The 27,296-nt window shown below is 40.7% G+C and overlaps 3 protein-coding genes and 1 non-coding gene across 7 annotated transcripts in view; 3 read left to right on the top strand and 1 right to left on the bottom strand.

Annotated features, from left to right (window-relative positions):
* Positions 1-6,543, bottom strand: part of LOC109485890 (myb-related protein A-like) — a 20,308-nt gene extending 13,765 nt beyond the window's left edge. Inside the window, exons 1-6 of one of the 2 annotated variants that reach the window (XM_019789565.1) lie at positions 6,307-6,543; positions 3,646-3,757; positions 3,183-3,270; positions 2,820-2,994; positions 2,251-2,379; positions 1,431-1,638 (exon numbers count right to left, since the gene is read on the bottom strand). In XM_019789565.1, the coding sequence (XP_019645124.1) occupies positions 1,431-1,638; positions 2,251-2,379; positions 2,820-2,994; positions 3,183-3,270; positions 3,646-3,757; positions 6,307-6,329 (735 nt within the window). In that variant the 5' untranslated portion in view covers positions 6,330-6,543. The remainder of the gene's footprint in view (positions 1-1,430; positions 1,639-2,250; positions 2,380-2,819; positions 2,995-3,182; positions 3,271-3,645; positions 3,758-6,306) is intronic. The other variant, XM_019789564.1, reaches the window with a different exon arrangement.
* Positions 6,544-6,719: 176 nt separating this feature from the next.
* Positions 6,720-19,917, top strand: LOC109485911 (HBS1-like protein). 2 transcript variants are annotated; one of them, XM_019789596.1, is made up of 20 exons: positions 6,731-6,963; positions 7,350-7,418; positions 7,721-7,900; positions 8,168-8,301; positions 8,569-8,626; positions 13,034-13,202; positions 13,573-13,672; positions 13,933-14,002; positions 14,232-14,397; positions 14,666-14,783; positions 15,141-15,287; positions 15,466-15,540; positions 15,836-15,953; positions 16,108-16,176; positions 16,433-16,537; positions 16,883-16,973; positions 17,391-17,499; positions 17,718-17,818; positions 18,024-18,168; positions 18,454-19,917. In XM_019789596.1, the coding sequence occupies exons 1-20, from the start codon at positions 6,921-6,923 to the stop codon at positions 18,472-18,474; spliced, it is 2,088 nt and encodes a 695-aa protein (XP_019645155.1). In that variant the 5' UTR covers positions 6,731-6,920; the 3' UTR covers positions 18,475-19,917. The 2 variants fall into 2 exon arrangements, with proteins under 2 accessions (XP_019645154.1, XP_019645155.1); XM_019789595.1 differs by lacking the exons at positions 13,034-13,202; positions 13,573-13,672; positions 13,933-14,002; ... (10 more) ...; positions 18,024-18,168; positions 18,454-19,917 and adding an exon at positions 8,946-13,017 and having other exon boundaries at positions 6,720-6,963.
* Positions 19,918-20,819: 902 nt separating this feature from the next.
* Trnar-ccu lies at positions 20,820-20,892 on the top strand. Its single transcript has one exon. It is a non-coding gene; the product is annotated as a tRNA-Arg (tRNA).
* A 265-nt stretch (positions 20,893-21,157) lies between these two features.
* Positions 21,158-27,225, top strand: LOC109485922 (uridine-cytidine kinase-like 1). Of its 2 annotated transcripts, none has more exons than XM_019789618.1 (15): positions 21,158-21,460; positions 22,079-22,245; positions 22,433-22,593; positions 22,965-23,135; positions 23,480-23,741; positions 24,041-24,102; positions 24,403-24,419; positions 24,559-24,657; positions 24,878-24,971; positions 25,162-25,224; positions 25,363-25,485; positions 25,780-25,887; positions 26,134-26,191; positions 26,577-26,675; positions 27,136-27,225. In XM_019789618.1, the coding sequence occupies exons 1-15, from the start codon at positions 21,393-21,395 to the stop codon at positions 27,168-27,170; spliced, it is 1,587 nt and encodes a 528-aa protein (XP_019645177.1). In that variant the 5' UTR covers positions 21,158-21,392; the 3' UTR covers positions 27,171-27,225. The 2 variants fall into 2 exon arrangements, with proteins under 2 accessions (XP_019645177.1, XP_019645178.1); XM_019789619.1 differs by having other exon boundaries at positions 21,160-21,460; positions 22,091-22,245.
* Positions 27,226-27,296: the final 71 nt, after the last annotated feature.

Genomic DNA, 27,296 nt, shown 5'->3' with positions numbered 1-27,296 from the left:
GGTTATGGAGCACATTATCCACTCCCAAATAATGGACCATTTTGATATGTATTCTATCTTAACTGAAAACCAACATGGTTTTAGGAAGAAACATTCGTGTGAGACTCAACTTGTCCAAACCACAAATGACTTAGCCCTTTCCCTAGATTCCAAATCACAAACTGATCTAATCATAACTGATTTCGCCAAAGCCTTCGATAAGGTTCCCCATAACCGTCTTCTCTTAAAACTACATAATTACGGTATCCGAGGCAAACTCCTCCAGTGGATTTCTAACTTCCTAAAAAAACGTAAACAAAGGGTGGTAGTTGGGGGGGAACATTCAGATTGGGCAGAAGTAGTTTCTGGAGTACCCCAAGGCACCGTACTAGGGCCTTTATTGTTCCTAGTATACATAAATGATCTGGCTGATAACCTTAACTCTAACATCAGGCTTTTCGCCGACGACTGTGTCATTTACAGAGAAATAAATAACCACAATGACCATATCCTACTACAAGATGATATAAACACGTTAGACGCATGGCAGTGCAATTGGCAAATGGAACTACACCCTGATAAGTGCTATGTCATGCGCTACACCCATAAACGCAAAACTAAAGTATTCGACTACAAACTAGGGAGCCATACACTAGCTGAGGCTAATAATCACAAGTACCTAGGGGTTATCTTAAACAACAAACTTTCTTGGACTGAACACATCCATCATATTACTTCCAAAGCAAATAAATCACTAGGTTTTATTAAACGCAATCTCTATAGCTGTCCTAAATCAGTTAAGATGAATGCATACACTAGTTTAGTCAGACCCCATCTTGAATACGCTAGCGCTGCATGGGATCCGTACTACAAGGAACATATTCACAAGTTAGAATCGGTCCAGAAAAGAGCGGCCAGATTGTTTCTAATACCTACGATACTTATGCCAGCACTACCAAATTGGTCACAGATTTAGGGTTGGGGACACATTAAAGGACAGACGCACAGCAAGTAGACTCACATTACTTCAGAAAGCAAGACACTCAAAAACAGCCCTTCCGGTCAAAACCTTGTTGACACCTATCCCGCGCCAATCGCGACACTTCAACTCCAACTCATACAAACCTCTAACGTTCCACAAAGACTGCTACAAATATTCATATTTTCCACAAACTGTCAGAGATTGGAACATTTTGCCCCAAGAGATATCTGATACTGCGGAACCCACGAAGTTCAACGCTGCAGTACTACAACACCTGAGGAAGCAGCAATAACGCATCGCGCAGCTCCCCTGCACGCTTTACCCCAATCTAGGGGTGTTGTGCAGTACCTGAACAAGACAAGACAAGATGACTACTAGAATGTTTCTACAGTCTGTTTGGAATACTGCAGCAATTCAAAGACAGTTCAAACCCGGACACTCCCTATTTCTGAATAATAGAATGGCCCACCTGCATCTGGTCCTGCTGATGCATGGGCTGTTGCACTTCCTGCTGCGGGGGTGGGTAGTATGTTGGATAGGACATGTGGTTGTGGGAGAGGGGGTAGTACATGGAGGAGCTGGAGTTACGCCTGCGGTATGGCTGCGTGATGCCTTCCTCAGCCTCATACTTCCGACGCATGGTGGAATTCCAGTGGTTCTTTATGGCATTGTCAGTCCTTAGGTGTAGAAAAAAATTGGGTTATAAATCCAACTTACACTGTATGTCATAGGCACACAGTTATTAGTAGACGTATTTGTTACTTCCGTGTACCAAGTGAATAGTTTACCGAGTCAGAAATTTACAAAAAATTTTAATATACAATGGAGGTACGAGACCTATGACTTCTTGTAGACAGTGAGAGTGCTCCACTTAAAATCAATGACCTTCGGAGAGCATACATTTGTAAACAACATGTTGTCTATCAATTGGGGAAAAGGCGGGCTCTTTTGAAATTGAAAGGATAATGTACAATACACTGTAAACAATCCATTCTTTTAACATGTTGTCTGATGATTGTATTGTCTGTTTTCAAGTTGCAATAGGAATTGTCTACAGTTTATTTTGTTTTGACCTAACTGTCCTTGCAAACAATTATATTGCTTTATCATCACAACATTCACAAGGGTATTTATTTTCATCAAAAAAATGGTGGTCTGAAGTTAGGTACTAGGAACTCCCCCACCCAGCATGAGCTATCACTGAACTGTGCGAGCAAACAAGCACACAAAAAATGTTAACTGTTTTCATTGAGGTAATAAGAATACAAGTTTATACAAGTTCTGTTCACCTTCCTGGCAGTAGTTTGGCGATCTCTGCCCATCTGTTCCCCAGTCGTTTGTGCGCCTCGTAGATGATCCTGTCTTCCTCCTCAGACCACGCACATTTCTTGATCTCTGGGTTCAGGTGGTTGTGCCACCTAAATTCACACAAAAGAGTAGTAAGTATTAAAATCTCTCAACTACAAAAAAAAAAACAAGCTCTGATTTCAGACTACAGGGAAATATTTTGCAACTTGTGAATGCATTGGAACTGTATTTTATGATCATGGTGAAATACCTGATTGAGTAACAGCATAGAATGGGTTGTTACAATTGCATGGCATAACTTGCTCCTGTTTTCACCATGGTTTATTTTTCATACCATAATAACAGAGTACACATCTCTGACAACCTCATTCCACATCCTATCACCCAGGGCAACCCTGTCAATCAACTGAAAATAAATCCCCATCAACTCACTCCCAATTCTCGCTGCTCAGGAGAAGACGACAAGACACATACAGACTCACAGGAAACCATAGCTGCCCCAAATGATAGTAAACTTCCACCCCAGAAATAACACCCCTCTTCTGCTTACCGTTCCCTGCACTGTTTGCCAATACGCCCCTTCAGGTGTTTGGCGATGAGTGACCAGCGCTTGGGTCCATACTTCCTCACCAGTTCAACGACCTTCTCGTCTTCTTCCTTGGTCCAGGGACCTTTGACCAGGTCAGGGTTCAAGACCTTTTCCCACCTATGTTGACACTGGACATCTAAAAAGTGAGGAAAGAAAAACTATCACAGATAGATCAACACACTGCAAGCCAATACAATGTACTCTAATGTTAGTGTCACTGTGCCATGCATCAAGAATAGACCTTGTACTTTCCAGTCACGTTGCTTGCCAACTAGTAAGTGAATATGCCCCCAACAGAAACGCAAGTTCTCTTATCAGACTTACCACTTCTGTCTGGAAAGCTTTTAGCAACAGCCTTCCAGTCAATATCATCTGACCCCATGTCAATAGCCACTTGTCTCAGGGCCTCGTCCTGAAATAGACATAATATATCAGTAGTAAATGAGCACAACTGGAGCCTTAACTTAAGCAAAGAAACTTGTGAACTGATGTGTGATATGATATAGTTGGTTAGAGGAGCCGTTTCCAACAAGGTACGCAACATGTACTTCCTCAAAAATGAACCTGACACTAAATTAAACTTTAAGAGTTTGAAAGAAAGTTCATCTGTATTGGTAGTATTGGTACATATCATTCTGAGGCAAAGTTTCCATCACAAAAATTAGACTTACCCCAAATTCTTTATTGTACAACTCTGATGCTGTTTTTGGCATGTGAATTCCATGACAAAGATGGTTGATAATTTGGATAAGTCATAATTTGAGTTAAAAACATTCTTGAACCCTACCTCATCCTTGGTCCAGCGTGTCTTGCTTCCCAGACGCTTGCCTCCGCGGATGGATGAGATATCGTAATCATGGTCGTTTTGCGACAGATCACTGTCTGTATCATCAACGTAGCTGTATATGTGACAACAGATTTACAAAGGATTAAACTTGTTTTTTCCTAAGAATAGACTCTAACTAGTAAAACAACAAGTTAGATCCCGAGGAAAAGTGGACTGTGTCTGTGGTATAATTTCTTTAGGGTATGTTGGCCCTGGAGCCAAGTTGGCCTGTGCAGGCCCTGGAAACAGTCTGGCATCCAGGTTAGGAACCCCTCAAGTTGAGGATAAAGGGTGTGAGTTACAGTGGGAAAAGAGTGCCCTTGAACGACAAGAATAAAGGACCCTTTCAGACCAAAAAGTCTTCAAAGTCACGTCATGCATATAACATGTAATTGAAGTATTGAGCTTCTTCCCTAAAGATGCCATGTACAAGTTACACTTAGGCCCCGTTCATGATTGGATATCTGTTGCGAATCAATGCGATTTAAAAAAATAAATCGATTCATTTGGGAACATGAACGCTCCAAACCGGTTCCGTTGCGATTTATTCTGAACCACCTCGCGAGGTGGTCTGAAACGATACAGAACGATTCGCGTTCGTAGAATTGTAATCATGAACACGCGGATGCGAATCGTTCCGGTTCGACGCAGTATTTCCGGGTACGTGGGGGCCACGGTCGGCCATAGTTTGCGGCGCAGAGGCTTGTACTGCGGAAAATTCTACTTGAATCGTACAATCTTGACATCGAGTTTTAATTACTGGTCGACTGAGGAAACGGGACTTCCGATATTGACTTGGAGAAATCAGGAGATCCAGAGGAAACTGGATGGTGTGTACTAGAACCTACCCTGGGCGTGAGGGCGAGTGGTAGCCCAATGGGGGCGTTGGGGCGGCGGACCGTGGGGGTTTGCGCCATATCATGGCGTCCGGGGCACAGCCTATGGGGAGGACATGAGTCGGGAGCGAGCGACCACTCGCCCGGACAGGCGTAAACTCTCCGCCTTACGAGCCGGGTTCCCAGGAAATATTCAAAGAAATTGTGATATACATATGAAATGCAAGTCAACTCGAGGTGTGAAACCGTTTCCAGTGTGGGTGCAAGTTTTGAATCACGGACGCAAAAATATATTCCGTTTCGATTCGGATCGTGGCCAAACCGGAACACATTTCAATCATGAACGAGGCCTTACAGTAATAACTTTGTTATAGCAAAGCTAGAAACTTGTCTTAGATTGAGAAAGCCGAATTCCACATTTTCTAGTGCCAGGAACAAATAACATCTGTGTCAGCTGGCGAGAATTCCTGAGCGAGGAGGGGGTCTTTCTCACTTCTCACTGGTTTAGGCTTTGTGCCAAGATCCGTTGACTTTGTGTAGAACAGATGAGGTAATGCTAGCAGAACATGTGCTACAACGGTCAGATTTTCAAACTACTTACAATTTATTGACAGTTAAATGAATTTCTTTTTTTGTTGCACAGTTGTGGAGTTTACAGAGCAGGTGTAAATTTTATGACTTATATGGAAAAAAATAATAAAAAAATTATGATGAATCATTGGTTAATTTTGGATTCTAATTTCTAAGGGTACTCTGGATTCCTTTAGCCGTACAGGGCTGACTTCTACAAAGCCCATTAGAGGTACAAACAAACTTAGGAAGTCAAAACTAATAGAACATATGAAATAGAATTCAAAATACTCTATTGTCAAAAAAAGACAAAAGACAAATACATGTACATGCTAGTATATATGAACATGACTCCTTTTGGAAAAAAAAATGTACTATTTTATTTAGTGAAAAGCTTTCTTTTAGAAATGAACATATGAATGGTATACAATCAATTTTCAAGACAAGGAACCATAATAAGCCTTATTATAAGGAAGGTACCAAAAAATATTGATGGGAACAGCTGTCACCCCATGCTGACAGACACTCCCATCTTGCAGTTGCACCTTTGTGCTCAAGACAAATATATTATCAGCATTTCGTACCAATGAAATTATGTTTGGTCGAGATTGTTATACAGTTACTTACCATTGTGAAAAGTCATCTATTGCGCTATGTGTGCAATATGAAGTCATTGTTTGAATATCTAAGAGAGATTATCTTACTTGCTGCACCCCTTTTCATCTGATCGAAGACAAATGATTTGCCAATCAAGCCCACTAAAAGCAAACACACTGAAATCCTGTACCAGAAAACAGTGGTCACAGAAAGATCTTCGTATCAACTAACCGTGTAACATTATTGAAGGGTTATCTTACATTATACATCGAATTTTGTGAGTAAAAATATATGCGGGAACTCAGCTCAGTGACTTGGTTTTGTGCTGCATAATTTTATTCTGACACGTCAACAGGTCAACAAAGTTCCGGATAATTTTTTTTTTCTGAGTGGGAGGGTTTGCTTCACATCGGAGGCGATCGGAACGTACTGAGGAAGTAATCGAAGCTCTAACACATTACAAAACAAAAATGGCCATGCTATCCGCCCGATGTTACGATCTGTCGACGGAAAAATCTCCAGGTACATGTAGCAAACATCGAACAAAAGACACAGAAAATGGCGACATGTTGCCAGCTTCGACGAATTCAAGCCGGGTTCGATTCCGTTTTTTTCCTACCTGCAGTATCTGTGCCGTGACATCTTGGCAAAATTAGCCCTGATCGTAGATCCGAGACGCCGTAAAACTCACACAGAAGTACATCGGAAACTTTGCGGGTCCACAAAACACGCGATCGGCGCTTGGTTGTCCCCAGAAAGCGCCGAAAATGTGGCTGGTTTTGGGGGGAGGAGAAATGTTGAGCGGGCTTTTGGCGCGTGACGTCACCAGGAGAACTGGTTCGGATTTGCGCGCGGTGTGATGTCACACATCACGTGACGAGTGTTTTGATCACTGATTGGATGAATCAGAGATTACATCAGTTCTTGAGGTTAAAGGTGACAGCCGGGTACCTAAGTCGAAAATCACGTGATGTCTGTTCTCATCTTTGATTGGATGAATTTCATAATTACATCATTTCATGAGGTTAAAAGTCAGCGATGGGTACACATGCGCACTGACCTGTTTTCTTCCTTTTTCGCCAAGATGGCGGTCTATGATGTGATGGAAGTCGGCTAAGTCGTGTGTTGATGGCATTCTCTGCAAATTCAGTGGTTAGACAGCAATTTCGAGGAAAGCGTCGGGTTTATAACTAATTGAGAGTTTCCGGAGAGGGCTACTGACCAGAAGAAGCCATGTCACGCCACAGAAACATCCGGTCTATGAACGTCCATGATGGTCTGTAGTGGACACTGTACACTGCATGCATATACCTTGATACTCAAGTCAAAATATTTTGCTGACTTAGCTTTGTGACAACAAATTTGTCATACAAATATTTGTAATACTAACAGGTTGCAACAGTCCCACAGTCTATTTGATGACGGTTTATTGCCGTTCATGTGTATTGTACAATGCTATGTAAATTGCAGGGGCATGATGGCTTTATAAGTGAAACTACAATGTATGCAAGTATAATGATGTGTACCATGAAAAAACAGTCTAACCACACAAGCATGAGAATGCTCAATTGATATTTCCAGTTTTGTGTGATTAGAATTGTTTTGATAGGTTGCGAATTTGCAGTATTCTTTAAGTCTTTGCCATTGTCTGTCCATTCCCAGAATATGAAGGGTATGATGATGTGTATGGCCACTCAGTGGAGGACGACTATGGGGTTTCTCCAGCAACAGGTACGGATGTACTAGTATTTACCTCTGGGCATGAGGATATTGTTTTGGGTTGCTGGGGTATGTGTGTTTGTTTCAATTGGTCAGACAGTAGGTTGATAGCATGTGGGTTTTGGGGTAGATTGACAGAAGGAGAATGCCAAAAGGTAAGACAAACAATTACTTCCCACAAATCTGACATCACAGTTCACTGTGCATTGTGTCTTAATTTTGCATTCGTTTTTGTACATGGAATTTTTTAATAGTACTTTTTTCTTTCTGGATTACAAATGCACAATGTATTATTTGTATACACTTCTCCACAGAGGCCCAGTTCATGTATCGGAGGAGTGAAGCCCCCCGCTTGTCTTCCTTCATTGAGGAGTCAAAGAAAGAGTCCATAGAAGAGGAGGATGAGTATGACTATGATGATCATGAAGACCACGACCACTCCCTGTCTGACTCCCAAACCTTCCAGTGGCCTCGGCTCAGTGATCAGAATGAAGGTACTTTAAACACAGTCACAGTATCTTCAAGGCTATATTGCTACTACTAGTATTATTATTAGGGTTGTGTACATGAACAATTTTTTTCATACAGGTACACAAGTTTATGTATAGGTTCAGACCTATACCTGTACTTAAACAAGTTTGGGTTCTATTCATCTGTTATACATCTATTCATCAGGTATAGATATTAGGTCATACCAGGTACATTAGCCCTAGTAGTGATATTTGAAATACAACAGTTTTGTGTTGTAACTGTATTTGCAGCACGGTTACGGTCCTGTCTGGAAGAGATCCACAATGTGATAGGTGACAGTGTTCCACAGCACATCCTGGTAGACACCGTCATGAAGTGTGACTTTGACCTGGAGAAGGCCCTGGATGCTGTGTTGTCACTACAGGTGCATCAGTTCTTCTGACATTAGATTTGTGGACTTTTATATGGCAACTAGTAAGAAATCTTTACAATTCATGCATCACATCTTGATCAGTAAAGCTGAATTTGACTTGAGCATAAACCTTACTATCTCTTCTGAACCTGAAAAGATGAAATTGATTATGATGTCACTGATGGTGGTAGACAAATACCGGCTATACAGATACAGATACAGAAATCATACTGTTTAACAAGTACATGGCATGTAAAAAGTACCCTCTTTTTTTTCCAGGACAAACCGAAGGAAGCTAGACCACCACCCACAGCTGCTGCTCCCCCCAGGACACAAGGTGGTTATTTAGAATACAAGAGTTTGAGTTTATTTGGGTCCACACTTAGCATACAAATATACAAAGGCTTGCACTGTACATGTGTATGTGGATAAATAGGGGATAGTATGCAAATTTGCATTTCCAGTGTATTACTACTGTACATTGTAGAATGCAAAAAGTTCAACAAAATACTTTTTACACTTGTTCATGCTCACTTTGTGCCTTGTATGTTTTCTTCCATTCATGGCTTTGTGTCGTCTTGGTAAATGAACCCGTCACCATGACAACACTCTGCCATCCACCAACTCTGCACATACTGGGCTTTCTGGAAGGTAAGAACACACATCTGTTGACTTGGCCAGCCCTGTTGGGTTGTTAGGGCTTACAACTGAAGTCCCAACCTCAGACTCACAGTGCAGTACAGCAATGTCACCTACTGATATACCTCCATTACTGCAGTCCAGCTTGTCAAGTCTCTCTCCACCCAGATCCATAATATCTACAAAAGGGAACAATCTTTTAAATGACAAGAAGATGGACAATAGCCCACTAATGAGCTTATCACAGCTTGCAGGTGTACATCTCGGAAGTGTTGACACTGCCAAAACCATATCACCAACACAGCCAGCCATTGGTCATTCTTTTGGCAAGCTAAATCCAAACATTTCTTCCAAACCTGTACCACACATGGTAGGAAGTAAAGACATCAGTGTAGGTTCTGTTAGGAGTCCCCAAAGAATCAACAATTCAACCATGAGTCTATCAGAACTTGCCAATTTACACCTCGGTAGTGATGATGAGAAAATGAGCACCTCACCATTGGGGCCCATTGGTGGAAATCTCAGTGGAAAAATTGCGCATCCCCAGAGTGTAAGCATAGGAAGCAGTAATCTTCCAACTTTGGGGGCCTTGGGTAGTCTCAGTCAAGTACACCAAGCCCCTAGAAAGGCAACGACTAATACGCAAACCGTAAACAGTCCAAGTACACTATCACCTCTAGCTGTCAGTGGTAAAGACCTCAACTCTGATGACAAAGGTTTGAAGATAGCAGCACATGGCACAGCATCAAGTTTGTCTACCATAGACAGAAGTCAGCATAGGATTGCAGTTGGTAAGACTAAGAAGGTGGCAGAAGTGGAAACCTCAGGAGGTCTTTCAACTTCGCCAGGACTTCTTTCAACCCCCTTATCACAGCTAAGCAGTAGCCCATTGGGATTGGGTTTGGGGTTATTGTCAGGGAAAAACACTAGTGGGTCACAATCTAGTTCCTTACCAACAGGGACTAGCCCGCCTGGTCTTTTTCCAGACATTTCTCAGTCAGGTAGCAATCCACAGAAAACACTGGCAAGTTTGTCCGGCGTTAGTCAAACATCTAGTTCTAAAACCACATCATTGTATGGGCTGGACCAGAGTAGTGTAAGCCTGGACAAGCTGGGTGGTGGGTTGTCTTCTACAGGCCAAACTGGTTTGCAGTTGACAATGATGGGAAGTAGTAGTAGTGGTAAGCTAGGGGCAGTAAGTCTGTCAGACTATCAGTTTTTAGGTCAGGGTTTTGGTGGAGACAGTTTGGAGGGACTTGGACCTTTGGGATCACAAAGGCAGGCCAGTAAGACTAACTTTGCAGATGGAGGAAATCCTACTTTGCCGGGGAGTAGTTTGTTTGGTGCCATCAGCAATAATGTAGGGATTGGAAGCAGTGATGGCACCAAGAAGGGGTCATCTACTTTGCAGCTCCCCCTGTCATCTCTATGCAGTACTGCAGGTGATGTTACAGTGACAAGTGGTCTGTCAGGTACAACAGGTGGCACCCACATAGATCTCAGTGCAGCTCTAAGAAAGAATGAGCCAATGCCTCTGCATCTCAGTATTAAAACACAGGCAAAAGCAGAAAGTAGTAAAATCTTACCTGTTAAACGACAAATGTCTGAAATTGATGAGGCTGAATATAGACCTATCAGTCCATTTTACTGGGAACAAAACGTTTCAAAGGAAGCCATGTCTCAACCCTCTCCCTTTGCACAAGCACTCTGTTGTAAGGACTGTCATTACAAACAGGCAGGGAACCACCCCAGGTTTTCCTATTATCATCAACGGAAAGGTCAGAGGTCGGTGTCACCTGTACAGGTTGCCCAGATTGTGCCATTTGACTTTTCCACGCCCTCCCCAGATGACGTGGTGAAGAAAAAACAGAAGGGCGCATTCACTCGCCCAAATGATGTGGGATAATAAAAATCTTTTTGCTTGACTACCACTAGTAAGTCTTGAGTGGAACAACTTTTAAAAAGCTCCTCATGCAGTACTGCAAATCTTTAAATGTTTGCAGAGGTTCTATTGTTGCCAATTTGCAAAAACTTCCTTTCACGTCCTTCTGCAGTCCCAGTGAAAATAAATGAATTTATAGTAATTAGATTACAATGATTTGAAAGAAACTGGGTTTGTAGGCCAAAACATGTACAGGAATGTTCTTGTAAATGTAATTCACCCTCTCCAAGTTGAATTTTGCTGGAAACAGTTCAGACTAGACTAGATTATCCCACCACAGGGGAAAGGTCAAAGTATATTTATTGCCTTTTGAGAGACAGAAAAGTGTTGAGATTTTAAAGTTGTAAAATTCTGTAGACCACAGATTTCTATAATACACCTGTCTCCAATGCAGTGTTTGTATTGGGATTTACAATTTTCATTGAAACTGTTGGAAATGTGTTCCCTACATGTTTGCTGCAAATGTTTGTACCATGTTTTTATCCATTTGTGGACCACCGATAACCATATTTTGCAGTTTGGGTTATGTTATTTTAAAGCAGAACTCTAGAAAAAGTTTCTTGTTGCCAATCACATCTTACATTTCATTGAATCTCAGTAAAATTATGATTTTCATGATGAACACTAAAAGAAAACAGTGACTGTGAGAGTGTGACGTGAATACATATTTTTTGTTGATTGGCAATAATGTACATATCCATTTTGAAGTAATACTGAACAAATTTGAAAATTTGGAATTAATATTTTTTGTAATACAATTGGTTTTGCCCGGAATACCTGGAATTAGAATTCCTTGACTGAAAACAAGACTGTTAAAAATCTATGACCAAACTCATTGGCAGCTGTACTATCTTGTCTTTATCATATAGTATAGGTCACATCCTTTTGGCAATCCATCTTGTTCAAAGTACAAATGTAATACGAAACTTTTCATCTTAGCTGAGAAAAAAACTCGAAGATCGAAAAATTTGACTGGGACCATCACAGGAATATATTTGTGGTACAGTTGTAGATTTTGTAATACAGAAAATATTTTAGAAAACAAACTTAACACACTTGTACTAATCTGAATAGCAACAAGGCATTATTTCTTGTCAGAAAGGTCCATTCAAGTTCTTGGCTGCCTGCTGTTTATCAAACAGGGTGAGAACATTATATGAGTATGCCATTTCACTGGAGATGCTAGCTCAAAGAACTGGTGTGGTATGGAATTATTGTGTAGTCTTGTTTTACTTGAACTATTATTGACTATTGTAAGTGTACTCGAGATCTTTATCTTTGAAAATGAAATACTAGTATGCAACACACATGTACACATACAGTGGCAAAGATTTCAGTAGGCATCAAGTTGCAGCAAGTTGTAAATTTGATGACATAGAGCATACATGTAGACTTACATGTAGCCTCAATTTACTCAATTTATGGTGCCCCCTTCCCCCAAAAACATGCAGTGACACTTTGATAAAGCAGTACATAAAGTATGATTATTGGCCACGCAGTTGAAATGCGTTACGATTGTATACTTTTTATGAGAAAAGAGTGTTCAATATGCATGCAAGCTTAGGGCCTGGTCATACTCCTTGTATGATTGCTGTATGGTCACTAACTGATTGAGGTCATTCTTCAAATTCAATCTTTGACCTCAGCTGAGATGTATCCCTTGACCTCATTTAGTTATGCATGTTTCATACATTACAAATTCAGTTGTTTTGTTACGGAAAAGACTAGTCCTAGATCCTTGTTGGTGGTTGGTCCTGTCACAGCGCTCCACTACGTTAATTGTATGATGACCATACATGTACGTTACAGCCTGCACATATGTAAGACTAAATTTTATAAATGAGTTGCTTAGATGTACAAAAATGTTGTTTGAGAGTGAAATTTTCTGTCATAGTTGTCCATGCAGTTGAAAGATCTGACAAATTCCCTGCAGTGTTTTTGTCAGTGGTTTTATATGACTTTTTTTTATTGTACAATATCTCAATAAAATATGGAGTTCCTAGATATGAATATGGTATGAATCTCTGGTTGGTTGGATGAATGGGAGATTATTCCAGTTTTATGTTTTTATTTTGCATTTCTACATTTTGACTGAGGTTGATGGGGCTTTTGTGGATAAGTTGAAGTATCCTGCAGCTGCAATGGTTCAATGTGACCCTTCAGGTGCAAGTGCAGGTGACAGGTGGCAGCAGGCCCCAGCTGCAGCCCCCCGGGTGGCCCAGGTCAGCACCCCCAGGAAACAGGTCAAAACCGGTTTCCAACCAGTAGCAACCAGTGGAAAACAGGTCACAACCGGTTTCCAGGTGCCTCCAGCAGACACAAGAGAAGTGATGTGAGCATTACCGGCAACTAATACATATACTGAAGCTTTGAACAAAACTTGCTATTATTTCATGTACTGTAAACTTAGGCCACTGCAAGTAAATTCATGGATGAAATCTGCATACTCCAAAACATATGCGAGAGTGCAGGAAAAGAAACAAGATACCTAACATTTTCAAAATATAGAACATAAGTGTTGTAACAAAATTGGAGGTGACAAAACAAGTCTTCTTTTCCATGACCTGTAGTGCAGAGTGTAATCCTAGTGTGCTTGTAGATATCATCCATAAAATTTTCTTGCTACATGTCTTGTATTGTTGCACAATATTGTGTTTAGTTTCTGATGTCCAGTTCTTTCCTGACTTGTGCTTCTGGTCCAGTGCAGAGAATGGTTTAGGGGCCAGCACAGAGGCCGGCGAGCGGGATGACCAGCAGGCCATCTCCACATCACAGAAGGCTGCCGGCAAGACCAAGCAGGGGGTCAGTATCACTCTACATACAAGAAGTTGAAGATCATTTCATACTTCCAAAAAATAATTTTTGTTAATTTCTTGTTTTATTCATTATTGTGAATGTCTTGCGTATTCTGTCAAGGTATTTTCCCACTGGCTCCCAGAAGGCAACAGACATGCACATAGCAGAACACTGAAGACAGGAAATGAGATACTGGTAGCCTTTGACCTAATTCTCTGAATTGTACTTGATTTTATATCAGATTTTGTTTTGTAATATGCTATCAGGTCCTAGATGTTGCAGCAGAACTCAGCAAAAGGGACGAGGGTAAAGAAGTCATCAACATGGTCATCATAGGTTAGCAACTTCTTTATTATAGCAACTTCTTTATAAGACTTAATTTGGTCTTTTTCATTACACAGTCAAGTGAATGGCTATGACATAACAAAACAAAACTGTAACATTGAGAACGTATTGCATAATATTATTATATTTAAGTTTAAATGTACTGTTACTGTAATTGTAACTAGCTTCATAGTAGCAAAAATAATCAGAGCCAGCACTTTGTTTCCGCCCCCCTCCCCAGGTCATGTAGATGCAGGGAAGAGCACATTGATGGGCCACCTCCTGTACAGGATGGGACATGTCAACAAGAAGACCATGCACAAGTACGAGGTGGAGTCCCAGAAGGCTGGGAAGGCGTCCTTTGCTTACGCCTGGGTACTGGATGAAACTGGAGAGGAGAGAGTCAGGTGGGTTTGGAGTTACGGTCTGACTTTGGAAGTTATTCCTGTAAGTTGAAAGTTGGTCATGAGTTAGTGGTGATGAACAAGTCCAACCATGGTTGGGAGTCTTCAAAGGCTCTCTGTGTGAGACGGCTATAGTATACATTTTTTAAAACAAAGTTCCAGACAGTCCTAATCTGCTCAGATGCAATCACAGGTCAAGAAATGATGTGTTATAAAACAAACTACTACAAAAACATCGAACAAAACAATCCTGTTGTGTACATGTGTGTAGGGGTATAACCATGGATGTTGGCTTGACCAAGTTTGAGACAGACCACAAGGTGGTGACCTTGTTAGACGCACCTGGACACAGAGACTTCATCCCCAACATGATCACTGGAGCTGCACAGGTCAGTCAACATACAGCTCATAGGATCTTACTTTGCCGTTCCTCTTGTATAGAAATTTTAGAAGTGGTTTAAGGGTTTGAATCCCTGGCAGGCCCCCATGTTGCACCATTTGGAATGAACTATTTCCTCACTCACTCCTGTATTATACTACTGTAAAACTAGCTTTGTTTAGCTATATATAGGGATGTCCACTTGGATGGGAAATAAGGCTGGAAACTCTGTCTTTGAGATGAGCCACACCTCAATTTTTAGTCGAATGGACTCAGCAAATCATGACATACATGTAGGATACAAATTTTTCCAGCACCATTTTTCCTTATAGTATAAGGACAATACGATGTTTATTTGTGACTCCAGGCAGATGTGGCCATCTTGGTGGTTGATGCCAGTACCGGGGAGTTCGAGGCCGGTTTCGAGGCTGGCGGTCAGACCAGGGAACACGCCATGTTGGTCAGGTCACTTGGGGTCACCCAGCTGACCGTGGCTATCAACAAACTGGACACAGTGAGTCTGTCTTGTCAAAACTAACTGAGTGATGATATTTTCTGTAAAGCTGGTTCATGTTTTAGTAAATCTTTGCTCAGTCTGCTCTTTTTAATTTGTGGGCCTATTTTACATTGTAGTGGACTCTACTCAAACTTGTAGGGTACTTTGTATCAATGCTTCACTCTGTATTTTCCAGGTGGGCTGGTCAGAAAACAGATACCAGGAGATTGTTAAGAAGCTGGGGCATTTTCTCAAGCAGGCAGGGTTCAAGGTTTGTAGAATTCTTGATTTACATGACATGTTGTAGTACGAAATTTTAATCAAATTCTTAATCATCATTCTTCTAAGAATTTCCTTCTATTTTAAGAAATGACCAAGTGACATTTCCAAGGTAACTTATTGTTTGACTGTACATTCAACTGTTATCTTTATGAACACACATGCAAAAGAAAAAATGGAATCTGACTCTTTCATTGTATGGTTACCGTACATAGTAAAACTTAAGTCTCCTATACATGATGATAAGGTACATGTATGTTGAAGACCCAGTGCATTTCCCCTTGCAGGACTCTGACGTTGTGTACATCCCTGTGAGTGGTCTACAGGGAGAGAACTTAATCAAGCCCGCTTCTGAACCCCAGCTAACCGCCTGGTACAAGGGACCATGTCTGCTACACCAAATAGGTGCGTTCAAACCAAACAATGATCATGAGGCTCTCTTTCCAGTAGAGCGAGTGACCATTGACTGAATTGAGCAACCACATTAACATTTGTACAATTTAAAAGACAACAACACACTCATGATCCAAATGACTGAAATGACTCTCTTTGTACACAGATTCATTCAAGCCTCCTCCAAGACCTGTGGACAAGCCATTTAGGTTCTGTGTTTCCGATGTTTTTAAAGGTGAGAAATACACCCTCTAATAGACTTTGTATTGCAAACATCTTCTGATTGAAAAAAAATCACAAACTGTTGCGTGGTATCTGGTTGCAAGAAGTTACAATGCAATGCATGGTAATGAATGAAACCACAGAATGAAACCACTTAAATCAAATGTACATGTACGTACAGTCCAACTGTCCAAGTGTATATCAGTGTTATCAAGTTAAAAAGGAATTGATGGCATTACTAATTAGTGCTCTATGTGCTCATGCTGCAGGGATGGGGAGTGGTTTCAGTGTTGCAGGCAGGCTGGTTGCAGGCAGCATACAGAACAGCACTAGGGTCATGGTCATGCCTGTAGGGGAAACTGCAACTGTCAAAGGTAGGAATGGTTTTAATTTGTTTTTCTCTGTACTGTGTCTGTTTGTGTCTTTGCTTGTTTTTTGTAGTTATTTCCACATGGTAAGCACTGATAGTAAGTCTGGACAAGTCCCAGAGTTATCTCATTCCTTGTGCATGCTACCGGTATATTATGGAGGCTAGTAGGAAAATGCCTAGTCAGATTCAACAGACTCAGAATCAGGGTAATTCACAATAATGAATTTAAAAAAGTTTAACTCAAGTTTAGACCTTTAGGAAACTGTTTTAAACATTATGTTTGGGTTTATGAACACACAAAGAATTCCAGATGTATTTCTCGTGAATCATCTTGTCTCTTGTCTCTCAGGAATTGCAATTCATGACTTCCCGATGAACTGGGCATGTGCAGGGGACCATGCTACACTAACAGTAACAGGCACTGACATCATGAAAGTCAGGTGAGGGAACAGGGTGGTAACCCCTGACTTATGAAGATACAACAATCATCAGAGATAAACCTCTAGGTTTAAATCTATAGTAACTGTAGCTTTAGGCCAGGCCTAGAGGGTTGTGATCTAGTAGTATGCCCTGGGTGGCAGAATGTAGTATGTGATTACCAGGAAGGTGTACTGTTTAATCATGGTATGAAACATGAAACATTGAGTAACGTTCGGCATACAATCATAATTATGTATTATTACTGGTAGTAACAGTCCTGATTATGATGTAATTCAATTGAGGATTTCCTCCATGATCACACAATACATTTCCAAATACATTCACAGATATCACAAAACGCAGAAGTATGTAATTGCTGATTTATTGTTTGAATGTGAAACAGTTCTTACATGTAGTAACCTGTGTTCTGTCCCCAGTGTTGGAAGTGTACTGTGTGACCTAGCCAACCCCATCCTGGCTGCCTCCAGAATCAGGGCTCGAGTCATCATCTTCAACATTGATGTGCCAATCACGAAGGGATTTCCTGTGAGTTGTCTCCTACACTGCTGTACAAAAATAAAAAATCTCAATGAATTTTTCCTGAATTTCTTGTTTTATTCATAATATTGTGAGATGCTGGCTGATTCTAGCAAACATGGCAGCAGAAGATTGTTGTCACACAGGTATGAAACTTGAAATAACCAGCACTGCAACAACTGACTTAGCACATTCCATTCATTGTGTTTGTTGTAATGTTGTCGTAGGTGGTGTTTCATTACCAGACACTGAGCGAACCTGCAAATATCCGCAAACTCATCAGCCTGCTGCACAAAAGTACCGGTGAGGTCACTAGAAACAAACCCAGGTATGATATTTTCTGACACTCTTTTACTGGTGAGAAATACACAGAAACTTGAATTTGATCCATCATATTTCCGTCATCACTTCATCAATATTTATCATGGTCCTTGTCGAATCAGATTTTTTAATGTATTAGACACAGACATGTACATGAGGCGAGACCATAATCATTGATGACATGTAATACATGTCTTTTGTTTCACTTCTAGGTGCTTGTCCAAAGGAAACAATGCTGTAATAGAAGTTGAGCTGAACCGGCCGGTGTGTTTAGAACTTTACAAGGATAACAAAGACCTGGGGAGGTTCATGTTGCGGTACGGCAGTGCCACCATTGCTGCTGGAGTCGTCACCGAGGTATGGGGAAGGGCTTGCTTAGGGCCTGGTCACATACTACAGTATGTTGTACAGTCGTTGTATGATCTCAAACTGACTGCACTCTTGGGATAGTCGTGCAGTGTACATTTACATGTACATGTGTCATACAAAACTAGCTTTTAGTTAAGATTTGGTCCTGCTGTGCTTTTGGCCTTAAAGCTGTGTGCAGGTAAAAACTGATTTGAAATCATTTCCAAGTTTTCTTCAATTTGTTGCTTGTCTTACTTGATTGTTAATTGTGCATCATTTTCTATCTGTCCACAGATCCTTAATGACCAGAAGTAGTACCCTAAAGTCAATCACCTACACTTTCCAGCAAACATCATACAGGCACATCTGGGGTCCAGTTGACCAGACCTGTGACTGACAAGGACACTGCACCCTGGTTTATTAAGTTAAAAATGAACTATTGATACAATTGCTTGGAAGCAGGTCCATATAAGCACAGTTCACAGTTTGGTGAAGGCTCCTTACTTGTAAACAGTTCTTGTCTAGACCATGAGCTGTCAACTTCGACATTGCCCACAATGCATCACACTGCACAGGCATAGTTCAAACTGTGAGCTGGTAAATTTGAAGTCAAGGTTGGATTGTGGAAAATGTCAAGTTTGCGTACATTCTATGCAGGACAAACACTTAACAATAATGGTAAGGAAAGTACAATGACCGAATGTCAATTGTTGCCAAACAATCTATCTCCTTTGAAACATAGCTAGAGATATTTTTGTGCAATCACTTTAGAAAAATATCAATATGCATTCATTGTGAGGGATAGAGATTGTAGTGGACTACAGCTAGAAGATGAAACTTGCAAGCCAAGTTGGAAAGCTAGTTTTCTTATGTATGATGTTGTCAAAGTGTAACTTATGACTGCAAAAAAGACACACCTTCATTTCACTAGAAGAGACTGCATTGCTATAGTGACTTCTAGAGACTATCACCATGAAAAAATAAGCTTATCTTTCCAAGTGCTCCTTGGTTTTTTAAAGTGATAGATTCTAAAACTGCAAGAAAAGCAGTTTGATAAAGAATGAGTAGAAAATGCCAATGAATGTGCATTTTTGTGATACTTCACATATCACATGAAAGGCAAGTTTTAAACTACAAAATTCTTTGCTAGAAGTCAGAGAAAGGCTACATGGAACTTCAGTTCTAAGGCATTTTGGAATGGATTTAAGACTGTCCTAATTTCCTGTATTGTTTCAGAAAAGTGTTGAACAAGGTATCACTACCCAATACACAGCCAAGAAACAATCAGTAAAGGTTATTATTTGATAATCAGAAATACCTCCAGTTGCAATGTAATGCATGTTCCACTCAGTGGAGGTACGTTTTTATTATCAATTTCTCATTAATTTCTTAATTGTCATCACAAAGGAATGTGTGAACAACATTAGTTAAGTAGTTTTGATCAATTAGCCGTAGATTGTCTGTAATTATACAGAAACCACACTATAGACCGATCCTGTGGCCCAGCCCACCCCTGCCAAAACGTACACATGCAAATATTTCATGGACATGCAGATGCTCTCTCATTGGGAAACTGCTAATTGCTATGCTTCTACTGGTTGAATTGTACAAACGTATTAGACATATTTCAGGATCGGTCTTTTACATTTTCTGTTAGACAACACTGTTAACAGTATACCTGTTAATTCTGGCCGAGAACATCCATGTACACATGATCTGTGGAACACGGTCTGCTGAATAAAGAAGTGGAAGTGAAGTGTTTCACATGATTGCTTTGATTATGCATCAGTGCAAATACCCTCTTGCACCGTAGTCACAGCATGCACAGTGAGCGATGATATGGCACTCCTAGTAATACCCTTATCACCGAAATGGTCCTAAAAGACCCTCGAGATTTCGTATTAACCACATGTCAAACTTTAAGAACCTTCCAAGGTCCAAGGACTTTGCAAGCTTCGTATTTCAACATTTTAATGGAGGTGGGCGGGTCTTTGAAATCACTCCATTGTCCTCTTCGGAGCGGCCGGTTTCCATAGTAGCCTTACGGAACGACATTGCGCACAGCTATTGTCACCATGACAATAACAACACTGCCTTTATACAGTAGATATGCAATGAACAGGCACTTTGACGTCGCCTGACGCGAGTGACAAGTCAATGTTATATAATGCTGTGATAAACTTGTGCGAAGTCGCCTATATTTGTAGTTACGCACCTGTCAGACATTAAAGCTGGGTATCGGAGAATTTTGCCTTTTTTTAATTGGTACCAAAATATCAAATGGTCTGAATCTATAAAAAAAACTCTATCCAGGCAGCTGCAGATTTACATTTTGCAACTTATTTTCAACATATAACGTTATAGTCCCACCATTTTCCCGAATATCCATTGACGTGATTATAATATGATCTTTGATCTCACCGTCGCGTCGACCTTTTTCAGTCTGTGGTACAGCTACTGGTACTTTATCGTGCTGTAGTTGACGCAGATTATAAATGTTTCGTATGATAATGATATACGGGCAAAGTGCCCGCGCTCCCGCTGTGCGTCTGAAGTTCCTACCATACCCGGAATATCTTACATATTTACACGTAGGCGCGCACGATGCAGACAATCGTAATCATTTGTTGTTTGTTCAAGCCATACCACCTTATCAAGCAGCCCCAGTGGCCTAATGGATAAGGCGTCAGCCTCCTAAGTTGAAGATTGCGGGTTCGAGTCCCGTCTGGGGTAAACGCTCTTTTTGTCGTGATTTTGGCTTAGGACGTTGGTTCATTATAACGTTACATTTTCTAATAGGTGCGATCATTTTTACGACAAAAGTTTATGACCAATTTTTTCTTTAAAGTGATTGAAAAATAATGGGTAAAGGGGAAAAGAAGGAGATCCCAAACAAATAGACGGAACAAGCAATATAATACTCGAGATACCACTTCAACTTGCTTGCACCACCCAGTCTTCCAAAGTCATTTATTGTTTGGTATATCATGCTGTGTGCCCAGTCACTTGTTCAATCTTCCGATCCTGTACTTAGAAGAATGCAACTTTACATTTTTATGCCCACTTTTTTGCGCACGCTCGCATAACGTTTGTAGGATGCCTAGAGAATGTTGGTTACACTACACTTGAGAACCTGTTGCGCATTTTTGAACTCACTGTATATGGCCCGCTCCTGGCGCCTAGCGACTTAAATGCAAACTGCAGACTGAGCAACAACAACAAGAAACACAAATATGGCGGACACAGCAAAGGATGGGTCGTTCAGTCTGTCGAATTCCGAAAGAACTAGCCGATCTAGCAGGTATGTCTTATGGATTTCAACCACATTTGATTTCTTATACATTAATCATCTGTATTTTAAAGCATCAGTGTTTCTCGGTCGCCCTTATCCACTGCAAAACGGAGTATTATACGTCGAAGCGGTGGGAGGGGGGCGTGGTTTTACTTGTCTGTTGTTGTCTTGTGTTCTCTTCTGTTTTTCACATGTTAGCCTGAAAATAAAGGCAAAATGGGGTTTGATTAGAAGACAAAAGGCTGTGGAATGAAACGCTTGTGTTCTAATGCAGTAATTCATCTGCTAGAAGGTAAAAGTTGATTTTTTGAAAGTAAACAAAATTTCATGTTTTTGAGTCAACAGCTAGCTGCATTTTGTAGTTGGTTCATTTGCAGCACATCTTCCACATTCCTGAGTAATTTTAGCAATATGTTTAACCATTAGCTGAACCTGATAAGCCATCGAACAACAAATGTTCCATATTTCATACTACTGCTGGTCTATAGAGTCCAGTGAGGAAGTAGGTGTTAAGTGCCTCTCCCAAGGGCACATCCGCACAGCATTGCTTTCAATATAGGGATTCAAACTCAGAACCTTTAGATTCTGAGCACCTTGCCACCTACAATACTTGTTGATGTTGGACAGTCTCTGTTCTAGTCAGGGCAGTGGCAGTGCCAGTGGAGATGACCCATTTGGTGACCAGATGTCCCAGGGTGACCGCCAGGGCATGAGACGGGCCAGCCGGACACGGACACAGTCTACCTCCGACATCAAGATGTTACGGACCAGCAAGAGGACCATCTACACTGCAGGTGGGAGCAAAAATCATTTCTCATAACTGGTAAACTGCTTTTAGGTGTAACATTTTAGTTCTGTGCAGTAAGCAGAGCTGCAGAAGATTGGATTGCAAGAAACTACTAGTTTTCAGCAATAAAAAATCAGTTTCAAAATAGTACTTGTTCACCAAATAATTACAGAAGTCTGGTGTTCTTTTCTCAGGTCGGCCTCCCTGGTTTGACGTCAAAGGTCAGTTTAAGGAGGCCTTCGTTATCGGGATCTGTGGTGGAAGTGCGTCGGGTAAAACAACCGTAGCTAACAAGATCATCGAGGCCCTGGACGTCCCCTGGGTGGTGCAACTGTCCATGGACTCTTTCTACAAGGTAAGTGTGATTGAAAGGGATGGCGATGAGACATGGGCCTGGTATGCTCTTGTTTACCCTGTGAAAAATACAATATTATTATGCCCTGGTGGTAGATGTAGTATGAGGTCTCCAGGAATGTGTACTCACTACTCAGGTATTGAACATAAACCATGGCGCAATACAATCAGGGCCTGCTATAGCTGTGGGGATTTAAACCCATTTAAAGTCAATAATCCTAATCACAAGACCTTGCCACCTTGTTCTCTGACACTATTATTTTGTATGTTTGACCACATGACTGTGAGAAGTTGGTATGATACTTATATTATAATTTCAAATGTTAAGTAAATTACACAAGTAACATCTTGTCTTTCTCTCTTGTTGCTTAGGTGCTAACCCCAGAAGAGAAGGAACTTGCCCACCGGAGTGAGTACAACTTTGACCACCCTGATGCCTTTGACTTTGAGCTGCTGTTTGACACCCTGAAGAAACTAAAGAGAGGGAGGAACGTTGAAGTTCCCATCTATGACTTCACCACACATAGTAGAACCAAACAGCAGGTACTTGTAACACCTTTGCTTCGGGTATTTTTACTTCTGAGTATGGAAGTATTTTTTTGCATGACTGATGAGTTCTGTCCAAATTGCTTTGGTTTCATGGTGAGTGGGCGGCAAATTTGCTAGATGATAGAAAGGTCATACCTGTAGGTGATTCAGCAGGTGCCAGCCTGACATGTCTGATTTCTTGTTACTTGTTAGTATCTGGACTATCTAGGGAGATGCAGTTTTCTTCATCCTGCAGTAGTATTTTTAACTTCATATGTGACTTTTCTTAATGGGATGAACATTACTTACATTTGTACTTGACAATGTGATGCTCAACCAGAATTGCTGCTTGCTTTCAGCACACCCTGTATGGGGCTAATGTCATCATCTTCGAGGGCATCCTTACCTTTGTCAACCCGGAGGTGCGGAAGATGCTGGACATGAAGGTGTTTGTTGACACAGACTCGGACATCCGACTCGCGCGCCGGCTGCGGAGGGATATCACGGAGCGGAATCGTGACCTTGTGGGAGTTCTGAAGCAGTACGACAAATTTGTCAAGCCAGCGTTTGAGCAGCACATTGAGCCGTCCATGGCTCATGCTGATATTGTGGTGCCCAGAGGTGAGTTTTCATGCTCGTAATTTTTCATTCAAGCTTTCATTTGATCAATACTTAAAATTGACTTCTAAGACATAGAAATATCAGCATTTATTGGATATTTACTTCTGGATATGGAAGTATTCTTTTGGGTAGCTGAGCTGTGAGTTAAGTGTATCTGTTTGTCTGGACAGAGTAGACTGACACTGCGCATGGGTAATTATTTGATAAACCAAAGTTTATTTCTGGTGTAATATCTTATACAAGATGATATATTCCACAGAAAGTGTTGAAAGTTAACCCTTTTCAACCCTTGCTTACAGGAGGGGAGAATGAAGTGGCCATAGACCTCATCATCAGACATGTGCACTCTGAGTTAGAGAAGGTTGGTGATTCTGTCATATCTGACACTTGTGTATGTTGTTTGCAATATACATGTATAAAATGAAAAAACTGAAGTACAAATCTCTTCTGAAGGACTGAAAGTTTGTGTTACAAGTCAAGTCTTCTTTCTCTTTTCTTTTTGCTGCATGTAAAAAGTTTGTTGATTAGACCCTTTAAAATATCTTTATGATTTGTGAACAATAACAAGAACCATTTATTTGTGGATACTGCATACTATTAGGTTCAATTTCATATTACATATTACAAAAGTTGACACTGGTATCTGTTCTATTTCTTTCAGAGAGATGTCCACTTTAGGTATGTAACATTTTGTTTTACTTTTCATTGAATAAAATGTACTAGGTCTGAGTTATAACATGTTACATCATTGCCATATAAAATAAGATAGACTATATCGTGTAAGCTAATAAATTACCTAACTAATTTTTGTCTTCAGATCGCAGTTAGCGGCGGCAGGGCAAGGCCAGCCACTCCCGTCCAGTCTACATGTTCTGGAGAGTACTCCACAAGTCAGAGGCATGCACACTATCATCAGGTAGGGGGTGCTGGTGTACTGTTTGTACATCTACATTGTTGTTGTACCATCCTTATATACATTGTAGCTGGGCCTGTTGCCTAACCCTGTTAACCAATAGAGAAGTAGTAGCCGCCAAAGGTTAATGAAGGAAATTGTTGATTCTTGATATTTTATGGTTATACAAGGTTGTAAATTTTTTCCTGTTAACTGATGAAACGTTTTTTGATGTACTCTGCAGGAACAGAGAGACCAACAGAGATGAGTTCATATTTTACTCCAAACGACTGATGAGACTGCTGATTGAACAGGCTATGGCCATGTTACCATTCAAGGTAAGGGTCAGGGGACATAGTGTTTTATGGTAAAAGGAGCTGGGTAAGAAAAAAGACAATACTTTTGAACTTATTTTGGATCTATGATCTAATAATATTATACATGAAGAGACATACAGCTGCTGCACTTTTTAAGTGATATGAAAACTGGGACTTAAAATCACTGTGTTCTTTCCTTCTGCTCTTCCAGACTGTGAGGGTGAAGACACCACAAGGATCAGCATATGAAGGCATGAGGTTTAATTGGAAAAGGGTAAGAATCATTTGTGCATGTAATTTCTCTAGAATTTATTTAGATTATACAACAAAAGTGACTTTGTTTCGAGTTTATGCTCATTCAGATGGTTGATAATAGTGTACTTTACTAACCAGACTCCTGTTTGGTTGTTAGTTATGTGGGGTGTCTATCCTGCGTGCTGGTGAGACCATGGAGCCGGCCCTGTGTGCAGTGTGTAAGGACATCAGGCTGGGCAAGATCCTCATCCAGACTAACCTCAACACAGGAGAGCCAGAGGTAAGGATTGTTACCTCTGGAATGAAGGTTTTATTTTCAGTGCAATCGCCTGGTTGTTTGCAGTGTGTCATATACTAGTACTGTTGTTTGAATAGAGTCATAGGAAGTTCGGTGGGCAAAATAAAGTACCAAATGGTTTCTTATAGGCTGGGATGAAGTGAAGTCAAATTGGAGGTCAATATGAACAATATTATACTGCCCTTTAGGCTGTAGTCCAAACTAATTGTAGATATGCACCAAATGGGTAGGCACATTAAATAAAACCAGCTCATAAAACTACTCTACTTTTTGCAGCTCCACTATCTCCGCCTACCAAAGAACATCAGTGAAGACCATGTCTTCCTCATGGATGCCACTGTGTCCACTGGTGCTGCTGCCATCATGGCCATTCGTGTCCTACTGGTGAGTGGAAGCCAGATATGTAAGGAATCAAAGTGTGCAGTACCAACTACTGTTGCTAGGTGGCACTACTAACTGTGACTGCATCCCACATTACCACGGTTTAGGACATTTTAAATTGTGAGATTTTGTTGAAATATACCAAGTCTTTTTTCTTTGAAAAATAATTAAAATTTTATTAAGTTAGGACACTTGTTCTGGCACTGTAGTATCTAACCCAGGCCTGTACTGGTGTTTCTCTCACCACAGGACCATGATGTACAAGAGGAGAACATCTTTTTCCTTTCCATGTTGATGGCAGAGTCAGGTGTGTAGTAATCAGAACTAATCATATATTCAAGCTATAAATGTTCTGGCTGAATATGTCTTGAATGTGACCAGACCTTAATTTTATGGCAGTCCTGATGAATGCTCACTCACTCCATGGAGGTATGCTCACTCCAAGAAGCTTTAAATTTATTTGATTTTTTACCTTCTTGCCCACTCCTTATCTGGTTTATCATTTTATGTTGTTTCCCATCTTGCAAGGCCCTCAGGGTTAGACATGATTACACTTTAGCTGTTGAAGTTGAACAGTAATAGGGAATATTAAGTGGTACCTGTAGTAGATGATGGTTATAAAAATGACACTAGTCTTGTTTTTCTGAGTGTTTGAAATCTCATACCCAAGTTTCTTCCTTTGATGACCTCAGGAGTACAGTCTGTAGCGTATGCCTTCCCGAAGGTGAAAATCATGGCCACAGCCGTGGATCCAGAAGTTAATGATAAGTACCACATCATCCCTGGCATAGGTGAGTCAGACAACATCTCTGATTTATCTGACTGTTGACCCTAGGATATATTGTGTGGGCACTCAGCTAGGGTGTCAACAAAACTGTATCTAAGGCCCTTTTCCACTAGACCACAACCACTGAAGAACCAAAATTGGACCTGTGTGACCCTTTATTTTATGATTGGTATATAATGCACAATGCAAAAGTTTAAGTTTTGATTAAATACAAAACACCTTTTTCTTTATCTACTTGTCTAAATCCATTGAGGGATGTATGTACTAGCTAATATGTACTGATGGAAAAAATCAGTTAAGGTCCTCTGTACGGTACCTTATCATGAATGATGGTTGTAATGTATAGTTTGGAATGCTTTTATTCTTATTACAGATTTATTTGATTCTCTTGAGAATGATATGCCTGCAAAAGTGCCATGCATTTTAAAATCTTTTTGATGACCAATGCCTATTATTTATTCCAGGCAACTTTGGTGACCGGTACTTTGGAACAGACTGATTGATGAATCAATATCATACTCAATGCTCAACTAAAAGTTCTTTTAAGTTTGTTCATTTTAAACATTACTGGTGATAGTATTAGTAGCCCTTTGTCAGACTATAAGGCAATCAGTCTCAACATTAT

Source organism: Branchiostoma belcheri, unplaced genomic scaffold, assembly GCF_001625305.1.
Source record: "Branchiostoma belcheri isolate BF01 breed outbred unplaced genomic scaffold, Haploidv18h27 scaffold79, whole genome shotgun sequence".
Classification (NCBI taxonomy): Eukaryota; Metazoa; Chordata; class Leptocardii; order Amphioxiformes; family Branchiostomatidae; genus Branchiostoma; species Branchiostoma belcheri.
The sequence above is the reverse complement of the archived record's forward strand: the minus strand, read 5'-3'. Positions and strand labels throughout refer to the sequence as shown.

What these genes read in the sequence shown, in the direction of transcription:
- LOC109485911 (XM_019789595.1), top strand. Translation starts at nt 6,921, where the DNA reads ATGTCACGCCACAGAAACATCCGGTCTATGAACGTCCATGATG. An exon ending in TGGGGTTTCTCCAGCAACAG is followed by an intron (nt 7,419 to 7,720) that starts GTACGGATGTAC and finishes ACTTCTCCACAG; the next exon opens with AGGCCCAGTTCATGTATCGG. An exon ending in GCTCAGTGATCAGAATGAAG is followed by an intron (nt 7,901 to 8,167) that starts GTACTTTAAACA and finishes CTGTATTTGCAG; the next exon opens with CACGGTTACGGTCCTGTCTG.
- LOC109485922 (XM_019789618.1), top strand. Translation starts at nt 21,393, where the DNA reads ATGGCGGACACAGCAAAGGATGGGTCGTTCAGTCTGTCGAATTCCGAA. An exon ending in TGAGGTTTAATTGGAAAAGG is followed by an intron (nt 25,225 to 25,362) that starts GTAAGAATCATT and finishes TTTGGTTGTTAG; the next exon opens with TTATGTGGGGTGTCTATCCT. An exon ending in CATGTTGATGGCAGAGTCAG is followed by an intron (nt 26,192 to 26,576) that starts GTGTGTAGTAAT and finishes TGATGACCTCAG; the next exon opens with GAGTACAGTCTGTAGCGTAT.